This window comes from Geotrypetes seraphini, chromosome 18 (genome assembly GCF_902459505.1).
Source record: "Geotrypetes seraphini chromosome 18, aGeoSer1.1, whole genome shotgun sequence".
NCBI classification, from domain to species: domain Eukaryota; kingdom Metazoa; phylum Chordata; class Amphibia; order Gymnophiona; family Dermophiidae; genus Geotrypetes; species Geotrypetes seraphini.
Window position 1 is genome coordinate 27,385,234 of NC_047101.1, and position 15,509 is coordinate 27,400,742.

Sequence of the window (15,509 nt, forward strand, 5' to 3'; positions counted from 1 at the left end):
AGCGATGGTGCGTCCACATCTGGAATACTGCGTTCAGTATTGGTCGCCGCACCTCAAGAAGGACATGGCGGTACTTGAGAGAGTCCAAAGGAGAGCAACAAATTGGTAAGAGGGCTGGAACACTGCTCATACGCCGAGAGGCTGGATAGGCTGGGGCTCTTCTCTCTGGAGAAAAGGAGGCTCAGGGGAGATATGATAGAGACCTTCAAGATCATGAGGGGCATAGAGAAGGTGGATAGGGACAGATTCTTTAGACTGAAGGGGACAGCAAATACGAGGGGGCATTCTGAGAAACTGAAGGGAGACAGGTTCAAAACAAATGCAAGGAAGTTTTTTTTCACCCAAAGGGTCGTGGACACTTGGAATGCGCTATCGGAGGAAGTGATCAGGCTGAATACGGTACAAGGATTCAAACAGGGATTGGATGGATTCCTGAGGGATAAAGGGATCGTGGGATACTGAAGGAGGTTCTGGGATGTAACACAAGTATAGGAAGTAAATCAGGTAATGAGTATAAACTAACCTGGTCATGCATGTGCAAGACCGGAGGGCTAGGACTTCGATAGGAAGGCAGGACTTAAATGGGAAACCAAGGTGGCAAGGGAGCCCCTTGTGATGATTCAGACAGGTCTTGACCTGTTTTGGGCCGCCGCGGGAGCGGACTGCTGGGCGGGATGGACCTGTGGTCTGACCCGGCGGAGGCACTGCTTATGTTCTTATGGCCTCCTGGCCATTCAAGCAGCCAAACTAGACAACCAAATCGCCAATCTACTGATGGCATCCCTCGACTACAAGACTTTTAGAAAAGAAATAAAGACCATACTCTTCAAGAAAACTCTGAAAAAAGAAATAATACCGCAAGTCTCAAACTTCACCTCTCACTAAAGCTAACTACCCCAAACAAATAACCTTACCCATTTCTTACTCTTTTTGAAAATGACCAATTTTTTTTTTTTTTTTTGTAAGTTCTTGTTGTGATACATCTTGGATAATTCTTATGTAATCCGCCTTGAACTGCAAGGTAATGGCGGAATAGAAATCCCTAATGTAATGTAATAATGATAGGCAGGGCTTTTTATTAATTATTAGTGCATGCTAATGGTTAGTAAATGACCCACCCCCCTTAATGCATTAGATAATGTTGCTTAACTCTGGTTTCATCTAATATTTAATTTTTCATTCTTTAGTTTCTTCAAGACACATTGGATGCTTTGTTTAACATTATGATGGAACATTCCCACTCTGACCAATATGACATCCTTGTTTTTGATGCACTGGTAAGAGCTAAGCTGTTTTATAAATACGGTGTATTCATTTTCCTATATCTCTGTCAATATACGGAGCTCCTTTGACTAAGCTGTGATAGCACATTTAAACTGGATCCTAAAGCAAACTGGGAGCCATTGAAGCTTTATCAACAAAGGGGAAACATAATCATACTTTCGTTTCCCAAAAATGAGCTTAGCTGCAGTAATACCTGAGGCTGTCCTAGAGCCTAGTTTTCCTTTCCAGTTTGACTTTCAGGATAGAGTGAGGGGTCATGCCTTAATCCCTGCAGTGGTCAGCTGCTCAACCAGGTATGAATGAAACAGGTTTAACTTAGGATAGGACATCTTAAATCTAAGACTTAGACATTTCTTGTTTGATTATTGCTGTTGGACATTCGATTTTTGGGTCCCCCTAGTTCCACCCCAATATGCTCCTTTGGAAGTTTGATGAACTTCAAGTTGAATTTTTCTGCCTTTCCAAAATAGCTATTTGAATGGTTTTTGGCAGATAGATTTTTTTTTGAGGGGGGGGCATTCTGAGCCATCTGTATGCTTTGAAAATGAGCAAATTCTCACATGCTCTTGCATCTCCCCTTGGATTTCTTTTCTCTAAGCCTTTAAAGTCAATTGCTGGTTCTCTGAGTGATACTGCCAGGAAGGCACTCAGAATACACAATTGGGTCTATCAAAAGCTTCTGGAAAGAACTTTGGATGGTGTTCAAAACGGTGTTGGTTGACCCCTAGTGGTAGGGATTGATCAACACCTTTCTGAACCCAGTGCTCAATGAGGCAGGAATGATTTGTGCCCTGTATTTCAAGGTTGTGAAGGTAGACTTGAGGCTGCCTATGGGGGGTAGAGGATAGGATCTTAGGTCAGTGGTATCTCTGAGTTGGTATTAGTGGGTATGGGAGAAGGGAATTTCTGCTGAGGGGTCTTGATAAATATTCTGCTTTGGCCACGTGATAAAAATCACTCATGCAAATGCGTTTGTGAGTTATATATCCAGTACAGCTAAAAAGATGTTCAACAACTGGACTAGCAAAAAAGTGATTTTTATATCAGTCTGATATAAAAATCAGACCAGGTTACAGTATTACTAATATCATAGTTAATTTGCAACACCACTCTCCTGAATATTGTGACGCCCAGTGTGCCCCACTGGAAGGCAAGTAGCAGGGTACAGCCATCAGGGGAAGCAGCAAAGCAGAAAACGCAGGCAAAAGACAGTGCGCATTAGCAGGATTCCAGGAGAACAGTTTTAATCCTTCTAAAGCTCTTCAGCAATGTTAGCACCAGAGCCTAGCCTGCCCTGAGGGCTTCTAGCCCATGGGCTGCAGTTATACAGGATTCCAAATTAGAGAGTTGCGCAAGGACAGAAATCCCACCCGTCCCCGCGAGGAATCCCTCCATCCCCACCCAACCCCGCAAGGAATCCCTTCCGTCCCTATAAACTTCAGAAATAGTTATTTCATTTAATTATGCTATTGAATTAAAGGCTCTGGTAGAAACCCATTTACAAATAAGCAAAAAAACTTTATTAATTTGGAAATATTATTAAAAAAAAAAATATATTTATTCATTTTCAATTCTTCAACAAGTATACAATGTTATAATGAATAATTTTTTTATTTTTTTTAAATTCTTTATTCATTTTCACTTCAATTAACAAGTATACAATATGATATCTTATAATATACAAAATCACTTGTACATTCGTAACCATAAATCTTAAATACTTTAAATCAACCCCCCATCCCCTCCTCCCAGCCCTCCCTATATCAATAAAATTCATTCATATATGTATTATATCCCTCCTTCTTATAAAATTTCAAGCATTTAAAGGTGTCTAATCATTTGAATATTCAATCAATGGCCCCCATATCTTTTTAAACCTATCATAATTCCCATTCTGTAAAGCAAGAACTCTTTCCATCTTATATATATAACATACTGAATTCCACTAAAAGGTATAATTAAGTCTTGTGTAGTCTTTCCAATTTCTAGTGATGTGTTGAATGGCAACTCCTGTCAATATTAATAATAATTTATTGTTAGACATTGAAATTTGACTTTTAAACCTCATTGAAGTACCAAATAAAATTGTGTCATATGATAAGGCAACAAAGTTTTCTAACAGCAAATTAATTTGGGGCCAAATTTATTTCCAAAAGGCATTAATTGTAGACTTTAATCTCCAAGACCAAATTTGTGGCCAGTGAGATGCAGAAATTTGGTGCTTGATCTCAATGCTCCAAATATCCCTCAACCCAGTTTTCTTTTTTTTTAGTCAGATATTCATTGAGTAATTTATACTACTGTGCGGCTTGGTGACCCAAGAAATCCGCCTGAAAGCACAGGAATTCCAAACTATATTGATTGTTAAGACTCTTCCATTCAGGGAACCCCTCCTGAATAGCATGCTTCAACTGCAACCATCTAAAATTTTGTGTCTTATTTAAACCATATTTATGTTGCAATTGTGAAAAACTAAGCATTGAACCATTTGAAATAATATCATTCAAAGTACGAATACCTCCAATAACCCATTGCTTCCAGCCGAATTGACATCCGCCACTTTAAATCTTGGAGTTCAGCCAAATGGATTGATGTAATGATTTAGAAATTGGTATAGGTGTCAAATTACTAATATAACGTAAAGTTTTCCATGTATCTACCAATATTTTATTCTCTTTATATCTTCTAGGTATTTTTATACTAAGCAAATGCACCAGATGTATAGGAAACAGGAGTCGTCATTCTAAATATAGCCAGTCTGGGACATTCTCCATGAGCTCTGGGAGGATCCAATACATACCCTGACGTAGAATATAGGCTTGATGATACCTATAAAAATTTAGAAAATTTATCCCTCCCTCCGAAATTGATTTTTATAAAGATACTAATGCAAATTTTGGTTTTTTACCCAACCAAACAAATTTCATAAGAATACCATTCAATTTTTTATAAAAGGACCCCTGATACTCATTTGATAGCAAACTACAGGCAATATCATCATTTTTATAGTTTGAACTCTCCCCCATCATGATAAATGCAACGGATTCCATTTTTGACACATTTCTGTTACTTTTTTCAATAAAAGTTTTTCATTCTCCTTTACTGTATCTTCAATATTGTTTTTGATAAAGATACCTAAATATTTTAAACCCTCATCTTTCCAGCTAAAGGAAAAAGAATCAAATAGTCCCTTGACACAATGAACATTAAGCGGGAGACCTTCAGACTTACTCCAATTAATCTTATATCCAAATTTCTCTATCAATTCAAGTAAGCATGGAATGGTGGACTCTGGATTTCTCAAATAAAGCAGAATATCATCCGCATAAGCAGAGAGTTTATATTCCCAATTTGAATAAGGAATAACCTGTATCTCCCTTGCCTGATTAATAGCAATTAACAGGGGCTCCAAAACAACATCAAAAAGCAGTGGAGATAAGGGACAACCCTGTCTTAACACCCCTTCGCAAGTCAAATCTATCTGATAAACTATTATTAATGTACTAGTCTTTAAGCCCGTTACATTAACGGGTGCTAGAACAGATGTGTGTGTCTTTATTTCTTTCTTTTTCTCTCTCTCCTCTTGACCGCTTTCTGTCTCTCTCTTTCCTCGGCTGTCAACCATCACCCCTTGCCTGTTCCACCTGTCCAGCAGTAGGCCTTCTCCCTTCCTTTTACCTCCCCCTGTCCAGCAGCACTCCTTACCTGCTCCCCCTGTCCCTCTTCACTGCTCCCCCTGTCCAGCAGCACTTCTTCCCTGCTCCGCAGTCATTATTCCCTGCTCACCCTGTCCAGCAGCACTTCTTACCTGCTCCCCTGTTCCTCTTCCCTGCTCTGTCTGTCCAGCAGCACTCCTTCTTTTCTCCCCCTGACCCTCTTCCCTGCTCCCCCTACCTGTGTCTCTCTTTCTCCTTAGTGTTTTGTTATTTTTTTTCAATCTGTCTCTTAAGCCCCCTGTCCTTCTGTGAGTGTCTGTGTGTCTCTGTCGTTGTGCACTGTTGTTTGTTTTTTTTTTTTTAAATCTATGTTTAGATCCTGATCCCCTCTGTTTCCATGGCAAGCATGTTCGCGGATGTGAGGGCCGTTTTGTGGTGCCGGATTTGGCGGCGCCGTGTAGGTCGGAAGACGGGCCTCAGCGTTTTGTAGGTCCGGGTCTGGCGTCGCCGTGTAGGGCGGAAGCGGGAGGCGGGGCCTCAGCACCGGCCGGGCGGCTCGCGCCGCCGGCCCCCAGTAGCTCGAGGCCGGCGGCGGACATGGCTTGCGTTGCATGGTGGAGGAGGAACATCGGTGACGTACAACCCGCGCATGCGCACTAAAAAAAACGCGACAGATCAGGGAACACGATTTTTTTAGTGTGCATGCGCGTCCTACCATTTTATTATATTAGATAATCTTGCACCAGGAGAGCTATACAGCATCTGAATCATTTGAATAAAACCAGATCCCATCCCAAACCATTCTAATGCTTGATACATAAAATTCCACTCCACTCTATCAAAAGCCTTTTCTGCATCTAGAGAGACCAAGAAAGTTGGATCATTCATATTTTTTTGTTAAATTTAAAGTATGAAAAGCCAATCTAGTATTATGTAAATTCTTTATTCTTTTTTAAATCTTACATCAAGTGAAATATATGTAATACATACAATTTTAAACGAACACTTGAAATATCAAACAATTATTCTTATTTTGTAAAGTAAAGAAACCCCTTTTAACAGAATTGTATATCAAATTACCCTTACAATAAATTACCCTTTCCAACCCCCCTATATGTTCTATCCATGTGCTATGATATCTGATCATTAGAGAAATTAGCCAATGGTCCCCAGATTTTATTAAACTTATGAATATACCCTTGTTGTAACGCCATTACTTTTTCCATTTTGTATATATGACAAATTGAATTCCACCAAAAAGTGAAATTTAACTTAGTGTGATCTTTCCAGTTTTGAGTAATTTGCTGTATGGCGACCCCTGTCAATATTAATAAAAGTTTATTATTGTTTGCAGAAATTGGACTTTGAGTTCTCATTGCTGTTCCAAATAATATTGTATCGTATGAGAGTCCAACATGATTCTCTAACAAATTATTAATTTGGGGCCAAATTATTTTCCAGAAAGCATTTATACAGGGACAAAAGAATATTAAATGATCTAATGTCCCCACTTCTATCTTACAATGCCAGCATCTATTAGATCTAGTACTATCTACTTTTTGTAACCGTGTAGGGGTCCATAAAACTCTGTGTAACAAAAACATCCATGTTTGACTCATAGATGCTGACCTTGTAGTATGTATCCTCCAGGACCAAAATTTTTGCCATTGAGATGCAGAAATTGTCTGTCCTATCTCAATACTCCAAATGTCCCTAAGTCCTGTTCTCTTTTTTTTGTTTAAAAATCCATATAAAAACTTATACCATTTTGCGGCTTGGTGTCCTAAAAAATCTGCCTGAAAGCAAAGGATCTGCAAACTATACTGAGTGTTAAGATTTTCCCATTCAGGGAACCCTTCCTGAATAGCCTGCTTCAATTGCATCCATTTAAAATATTGTGTCTTGTTCAATCCAAATTTCTGTTGCAATTGTGAAAAACTAAGCATTGATCCATGTATCTAGTAGAATTCTGTTATCTTTATATCTCCTAGGCATTGTTATACTAATTAGATGTTCCAGATGTAATGGGAACAGGAGCCGCCATTCTAAGTATAACCAGTCAGGTACATTCTCCATGAGATCTGGGAGGATCCAATACATACCCTGTCTTAAAATATAGGCTTGATGATACCTATAAAAATTTGGAAAATTTACCCCTCCCTCCTTAATTGTTTTTTGTAATGATGTTAAAGCGATTCTGGGTCTTTTCCCAAACCAAACAAATTTTGTAAGAATATTGTTCAATTTTTTATAAAATGACCCCTGAAAAAATATTGGAATCATACTCATTTGATAACAAACCACAGGCAATATCATCATTTTAATTGTTTGGATTCTTCCCCACCAAGAAAGATGTAAAGGATTCCATTGCTCGCACATTTCTGTTATTTTTTTTAATAAAAGTTTTTCATTCTCTTTTACTGTGTCATCAATTGTATTTTTTATAAGAATACCTAAGTATTTTAAACCTTCCTCTTTCCATTTAAATGAATAGGAATCAAATAATCCTTTGGTACAATGGACATTAATTGGAAGAACTTCAGATTTTCCCCAATTGATTTTATACCCAAAAAATTTTCCAAATTTCTCTAGTAAATTAAGTAAACATGGAATGGTATCCCCCGGTTCTCTTAAATACAATAGAATGTCATCTGCATATGCAGATAGTTTAAATTCCCAATTAGAAAATGTGATTCCTTTTATTCCCTTAGTTTGATTGATTGCAATTAATAAGGGTTCAAGAACAATGTCAAAAAGTAAGGGAGATAAAGGACATCCTTGTCTAACCCCCCTTAGCAAGTTAAATCTATCTGATAGGTTATTATTTATATTTAATCTTGCTCCAGGAGAGCTATACAATGTTTGAATCATTTTAATAAAACCGGGTCCTATACCAAACCACTCTAAAGCTTGATACATAAAACTCCATTCCACTCTATCAAATGCTTTCTCTGCATCTAACGATATTAGAAAAGCTGGGTCATTCATATTTTTTGCTAAATTTAAAGAATGAAATGCCAATCTGGTGTTATGTGAAGAGTGTCTTTTAGCAACAAATCCTGTTTGGTGTACATCAATAATAAAAGGAAGAGCTTTTGCCAATCTTAATGCTAATACTTTAGCAAGCAATTTACCATCTACATTCAACAAAGAGATGGGCCTGTAATTTGAAACCAATGTCGGATCCCTGTTTGGTTTTGGTAAGACAATAATTACAGAATCAGCCATAGTACCTGATATATTTCCATTATTTATCTGATACTGATATAAATTTAATAAATATGGTAATATAATATTTTGAAATGTTTTATAGAATTCAACAGTATAACCATCTCCACCTGGAGCGGATCCAACTCTAAGAGCCTTCAATGCTGATTCTATTTCTTTTAAAGATATATGTTCTTCTAGACTTCTTTTTATATGATCCGGAATATTTGGTCCAACAAATGAATTCAAAAATTCTAATCCATCCTGTTCTTTATTTTTATAAGAATCCGAAGAATATAGACTCTTATAAAAATCAAGAAATTGTTTTAAAATATCCTTAATGTTAGTGTGTGTATTGCCCCTTGTATCTTTAATTGCAATAATCTTAGATTTTCTTTTTTTTGCTTTAAGAAAATTTGCTAAAAGATTTCCAGCCTTATTTGAATTTCCATAATACTGAACTTGCCGACAGAACATATCTTTCCTCACAAATTGAGACGAGATCTCATTATATTTAGCTTTTGCTTTTAATAATTTCTGCAATATAACATGTTCCCATTTAATAATTAATTTATGTTCTAATAATTTAATTTCTTCCTCCAAATCCATAAATTGTTTTTTAAGTTGTTTTTTCATAAATGCTGTATATGATATAATATTTCCTCTCATTGTTGCTTTACAAGCATCCCATAAAATTTCAATATTTATATTTCCTGAATTATTAATTTGAAAAAATTTCTTCATCTTTACTTTAAGATCTTCTATAAAGTTCGCATCTGCAAGCAAAGCATTATCAAATCTCCAAATTGATTTAGAATATTCTGATTTATCATTCTGCAGATCAATCCACACACCAGCATGATCAGAAATTATAATAGGATCAATAACTGCTTTCATCACTCTTTGTGCTATATTATTAGAAACAAATATATAATCAATTCTTGAAAAAGATTTATGGACCTGAGAACAAAAAGAATATTCTTGATCATTAAAATGAAGAATACGCCATATATCAACTAAATCACAAGACTGTATCAAATTATCTAAACCTAACGACTTCATAATTTTACTTGGTTTCTTATCCAAAATAGGATCCATAACAGCATTGAAATCTCCAGCTACTACTAAATTTGAAGCAGCCAGTTGTAATATCTGTTGAATTTGTTTGAAAAACTCCATTTGATTCGAATTAGGAGCATATAAATTAAATAAATCCAGGGTTGTATTTCCCAGAACCATTTTAATATGCACCCATCTTCCTAAAGGATCAAATTTTATCATCTTAAAATCAGCAATACATTTCTTATTTATAAGTATAGCTACTCCCGTTTTTTTCCCTACAGCAGGAGCAAAAAAACATTTGGATACCCATCTCCCAATTAGTTTATTAGATTCAATCCCTGTAAGATGTGTCTCTTGCATGAAGTAAATATCCGCGTTCTGTTTATGAAGAAAACCTAACATTTTTTTCCTTTTAACTGGGTGATTTAGACCATTGACATTAATAGAAAAGATTTTAATCGCCATCTAATATATTAAGTAAAATTTGATTTGAATCTCTATAATAAAATTATGATCAGACATCTGCACATTTTTAACATAAATTCCCTTTCTTACTATTAAACCTATACCACTAAAATTTATATTACCTTTCCCCACCTCCCTTCTCCCTCCCCCCTCCCCACCCACCCTTTTAATTAAAAATTGTGTATACTTGGTATCACGCATCTTAGATCGATAATAAAACACTCTATGAAGACCTTTTCCTATTATAAGCTATAAATTAAGTCATTAAATATTTAAAATGAAATTCAGATAGAAGTAATATTACACATATCATATTATAATAATGATACAACTCAAATTATTTGCAATTATAAAAGAAATTTTAGGATTCTCAATTAATTCTACTTCTAATATTTTCAATTTATTATTACATTCCTATTCTGTAATTATGTCTTTGTAAGTATAAATCTAGAAGAGAAGACATTACTTTCTTTTCTGTTGTATTTCATATTAACTATTTTGTTAATAAAATATTGTTACCTGTAATAACAGCTATACCAGTAAAACCTATTTTTCATTTTATATATTATCATCATACTATAAGTAACATGGGAATTTAATGATATGTGTACGATGAATTTACGAGTAAAGAGCTCTCCCCTATGGAAGAAGCCACCACGGAAGCACACACCAATCACACATGTCTCTATCCTTTTACGTTTATATTATTTATATCTAGAAGAGAGGACATTCTCTTTACAAAAAGGGACCATCAATTATGTTTCAATCAATCTTTGTTCTTGTAAGTAGTATTCTGTTCTGATCTTCTGTTTCCTCTTCTTTCTTCTTTTCCCGATATAATCCATTGTTCTTTTGGAAAATAAATATAAAGCGTCTTCATATTTGGATTATATGATGTATCAACGTCATTTGGTTATGCATCCATTAGTTTTATAATAGTACTGGCATTTCCGGTAACTATGATATATCCACTGTACGTATTTCCTCTCGCACTGGCTTTCGGAAATGTGAGTTTCTTGAACTCAATAGGAGTTTTGATCTTTTTCCGTTCTCCCTTCTGGAATTCTTTTTTTTTAAGTTACCAATCCTATCAGTATGATCAGTATGTAGCCCCATAGCAAACTTTCCACAGGAGAAAACCTTCACTCGACAAAACATCGTATTTAATTATTAATCACATAATCACATTCCCATTATATTCATTCTAAAAAATAACACCATTTCATTTATAGGTTACAGAAATTTAGTGATATTTCCATAAATTTGTTCCCCTAGATAATTAAGATCTTTCTATCTTTTCCCTATTTATATAGAATAATCCTTTTTTTTTTTTTTAAACCACTTGACTCAGTATACTATATAAATCCACTTAATAAACTTAATTCTTTCATTATAGAACATTGACTCCATTCAAATTCCAATCAAGAATATCGTTAAATTAGAATATTTGAGCTGAATGAAAAACATTCTATATCGTTATTTTTGAAATCAAATAAGCTTCCCTTTATAAATCAAATTATCCTTTTCTAATAAAATCATATTTCAACATATCAATATATAGAAACGAAAGATGTATCAAACAAAATTAAGTAGACATTGGTATATCTTGATTTTGAATAAATTTTTCCAGTTTCTCTGCATCATCGAAAGTTAAAGTTTTATTTCCAATAGTCACTTTCATGTTAGCAGGGTACACTAATCCAAACTTCGCTCCCATCTCTCTTAACTTTGGTCTTAAATCCAGCAACTGCTTCCTTTTTATAGCTGTGTTTTTTGCGAAATCCGGTACAAGATGGATATAAGCATCTTGATATTTCAATCCTTTGTTTTTCTTTGCCAGTTGTAATACTTCTATGACCTGCTGGTGCCGCAATAACTTAAAAATAAGTGGTCTTGGTCCGTGTTGATTTACTGCTCTTTTTAACGGCACTCTATGTGCCCTTTCTACCTCTATGGGAAACTTTGTTTGTAACGGAAGCAGCTTGGGTAGTAAATTTTCAATAAAGGTAATCGGATTTCCTTTTTCTGCTCCTTCCGGCATGCCAATCAGACGGACATTACTTCTTCTTTCACGATTCGAATAATCTTCCAACTCTTTAGTGAGTATTTCAATTTTTTTCCTATCCGTTTGGCTATAGCATACTTCTTCCTCTACTACCAACATTCTTTCTTCTAAATTGTTTGATTTTATTTCCAACAAATCCATCTTCTTATTTATAGTTGAAACTTCCTCCGTTAAATCAGTAACTTTTTTGGTAATAATTGAGAGCATTTCTTTAATTTCTTTCAGTTCTTTCATTACCTCTACATCTGCCATCTTTAACCCGATCTCTTGTTCAGGTTTTGCTCTCTTGCTACTTCCCGATACCGCAAAGTCATTTTTGTTTTGCTTTCCTGACGCCATTCTTTTTTCTTCTTTATTTATCATGAGACTAGTTTAATTTTTGTAAATTCTTCAATTTCTTACGACTTATTAACTCTTTCAAGGTCTTTTTGTACGGAGCTCTCCTATTACCCGACCTTCCTCATGCGTGTCCAAGCCACACCCTAATCTAGTATTATGAGAAGAATGTCTCCTTGCAACAAATCCTGTTTGATGCGTATCAATAATAAAAGGGAGAGCTTTTGCCAGTCTTAAAGCCAATAATTTAGCAATAATTTTCCCATCCACATTTATTAATGAAATAGGCCTGTAGTTTGAAACCAAAGTAGGATCTCTGTTTGGCTTCAGCAAAACAATAACCAACGAATCTGCCATAGTACCTGAAATACAACCATTAGTTAGTTGATACTGATATAAATTTAACAAATACGGTAAAAAGTTAATTTGAAATGATTTATAGAATTCTACTGTATATCCATCACCACCTGGAGCGGATCCAGCTCTAAGAGACTTCAATGCTGTTTCTAATTCTTTTAGAGATATAGGTTCTTCTAAACTTCCTTTTATATGCTCAGGAATTTGTGGTCCATTAATTGAGTTTAAAAATTGTCTACCATCTTGTTCTTTGTTTCTATAAGTCTCTGAAGAATATAATTCCTTATAGAAAGCCAAAAATTGTTGTAAAATATGCTCATTTTTAGTATATGATTCTCCTTTATTATCTTTTATTACAACAATCTTTGTTTTCCTTTTTTTTTGCCTTAAGATAATTTGCTAATAATTTCCCAACCTTGTTTGAATTTCCATAATACTGAGCTTGCTGATAAAACATATCATTCCTAACAAACTTTGAAGATAACTCATTATATTTGGCTTTAGCTTGTAACAAAATTTGTAATGCACTTTGTTCCCATTTATTAATTAACTTATTTTCTAGAATTTTAATTTCTTTTTCCAAATCATAAAATTGTTTTTTAGTTTGTTTTCTAACATGCGCTGAATATGAGATAATATGACCTCTCATTGTTGCTTTAAATGCATCCCATAACACCTCACTATTAACATCACCAGAATCATTAAATTGAAAAAATTCAATCATTTTTGATTTAAACTCTTCAAGAAAATTTAAATCTGCAATCAAAGTATTATCAAATCTCCAAATCGGCTTTACCTCAACTTGTTCATCTAATTGTAATTCAATCCAAACACCACCATGATCAGATAAAATGATAGGATCTATGATGGCTTTAGTCACTTTCTGAGCTATTTTGTTTGAAACAAATATATAATAAATTCTTGAAAAAGACTTATGAACTTGTGAACAAAAGGAAAATTCCCGATCATTAAAATGAAGAATACGCCATATATATCTATTAAATCACAAGATTGAGCCAAATTATCTAACCCTAATGATTTTATAATTTTACTTGGACTTTTATCTACAATCGGGTCCATTACAGCATTGAAATCTCCAGCCACTACCAGATTAGAAGCAGCCAGTGGTAATAATAATTGTTGTATAATAATTGTTTTAAAAAACTCCACTTGATTCGAATTAGGAGCATATAAATTAAACAAATCAAGGGTATTATTTCCCATGCTCATTTTGACATGCACCCACCTTCCCAAAGGGTCTGCAGCAACCATCTGAAAATTCGCTGAACATTTCTTACTTATTAATATAGCAACCCCCGCCTTTTTCCCATTTGCTGGAGCAAAAAAACATTTTGAAATCCATCCTCCTTCCAGCTTCCTAGATTCATTAAAGACAGGTGTTTCTCTTGAATGAAATATACATCAGAGTTCTGCTTTTTAAGGAAATCTAACATTTTCTTTTTCTTAATCATATGATTGAGGCCATTTACATTTAATGAATAAAATTTAACCATCATTCAACTAAAAATCTATTCCAATAATAATATATATTTTTAATTATTATAAAATGATTAGACACATCACTATCTTAATTTCTAATAATAAATAGATTAAATAGCCATTCCCTTTATTCCCAAAATTCATCATTAAGCATATTATTAAAACACCCCCAATCCCTATCCCTCCCAAACCCTCCCACCAATTGGTAACACTTGTAACGCACATAGAATATGTAACCCCTACACTCCCCCAGGCAACGTTTGAAACATTTCATCTTTATCACAATAATAAAAATATATTTGTTTTTTAAAATAGCCTTATCTTAATTCATTTAATTAAAAAATTAAATATTCCTAATAAAGTAAAATTCATAAACCTTTATATTTGATCAATTCTTAACTCAAAAATCAATTAATTACCCTCATATACTACTCTTTACCCCTATTTTACTTATATTATCAATCACTCTCATTTAATATAATTGCTTCATAACTCCTAATTTTAAAAAGAAAAAAAAAATAATCAAACAATTCAATTATATAGTTAATTAAATCACATTTCATAGACTTTAATCTTATAAAATTGAGACACCATGCTTCAAATTCTTAAATTCATACTCAATTTTCTCTAATTCATTAAATCTACTGCCTCTATTAATAATATCCAAGCAAATCTTAAAAAGAGCCTAGTAAACAAATGACACATAACATTTATGACATCCTTCCATCATCATACCATGACCTTCATTCAAAGAAAAGATACTGAAAAGAACACAAATAAATAAACTCAGACCAGTAACATCTTTAAAAAGCAATAGACTCTCTTTAGACTGAACAAAAACTCAATAATAATATAACTTTAAAACGGTTAATTTTCTTCATTTCTTCCTTCTTCTGTTTCTAAAATAATATATCTGGAAATCAATCCAATCCTCTTTATTTCTTCTTTCTTCTGTTTCTAAAATAATATATCTGGAACTCAGTTCATCCTCTTCATATCTTCTTTCTTCTTTTCCTGAAATAACATATCTGGAAATTAGTCAATCTTTTTCATTTCTTCTCTCTTTTATTCCTGAAAACACTTCACATAGACATTGGCTCTGAGGTGGCAAGGAAACTTTTCAGTTTTTCTGGATCCTCAAAGTAAAGTGACTTATTTCTCATTCTTGCAGGGTAGTATAAGCCATATTTGTATCCTTTCTCTTTCAACTGCGCTCTGAATTGAAGAAACTGCTGCCTTACCGCCACAGTACTTTTTTCAAAATCTGGCAAGAATATCAGCTTAGAGCCTTTGTAGTTTAAATTTTTATCAGCTTTTGCTAAGCTCAATATTTTAAATGCTTGACTGAACCTCAGAAGTTTGAAAATCAGAGGTCTAGGCTTGGAGTTATTTACTGACCGTTGGAAAGGAATCCTGTGTGCTCGTTCAATTTCTAGGAGGTACTTAGTGTTCAGCTGCAGCAGCTTTGGGAGCAAATTCTCCAAGAACTGAACCGGGTTTCTCCCTTCCAAATTTTCTGCCAGACCAAAAATTTTGATGTTCTTCCTTCTGCCACGGTTCTCATAATCCACCAGCCT

The 15,509-nt window shown here is 34.4% G+C and overlaps 1 protein-coding gene across 5 annotated transcripts in view; it reads left to right on the plus strand.

Moving 5' to 3' along the window:
* The window catches only part of DOCK2 (dedicator of cytokinesis 2), a 601,528-nt gene that overhangs the window by 284,570 nt on the left and 301,449 nt on the right, over window positions 1–15,509 (plus strand). For all 5 annotated transcript variants that reach the window (XM_033927247.1, XM_033927252.1, XM_033927251.1 and 2 more), the window contains one exon: window positions 1,188–1,277. In XM_033927247.1, coding sequence (XP_033783138.1) covers window positions 1,188–1,277 — 90 coding nt within the window. The remainder of the gene's footprint in view (window positions 1–1,187; window positions 1,278–15,509) is intronic.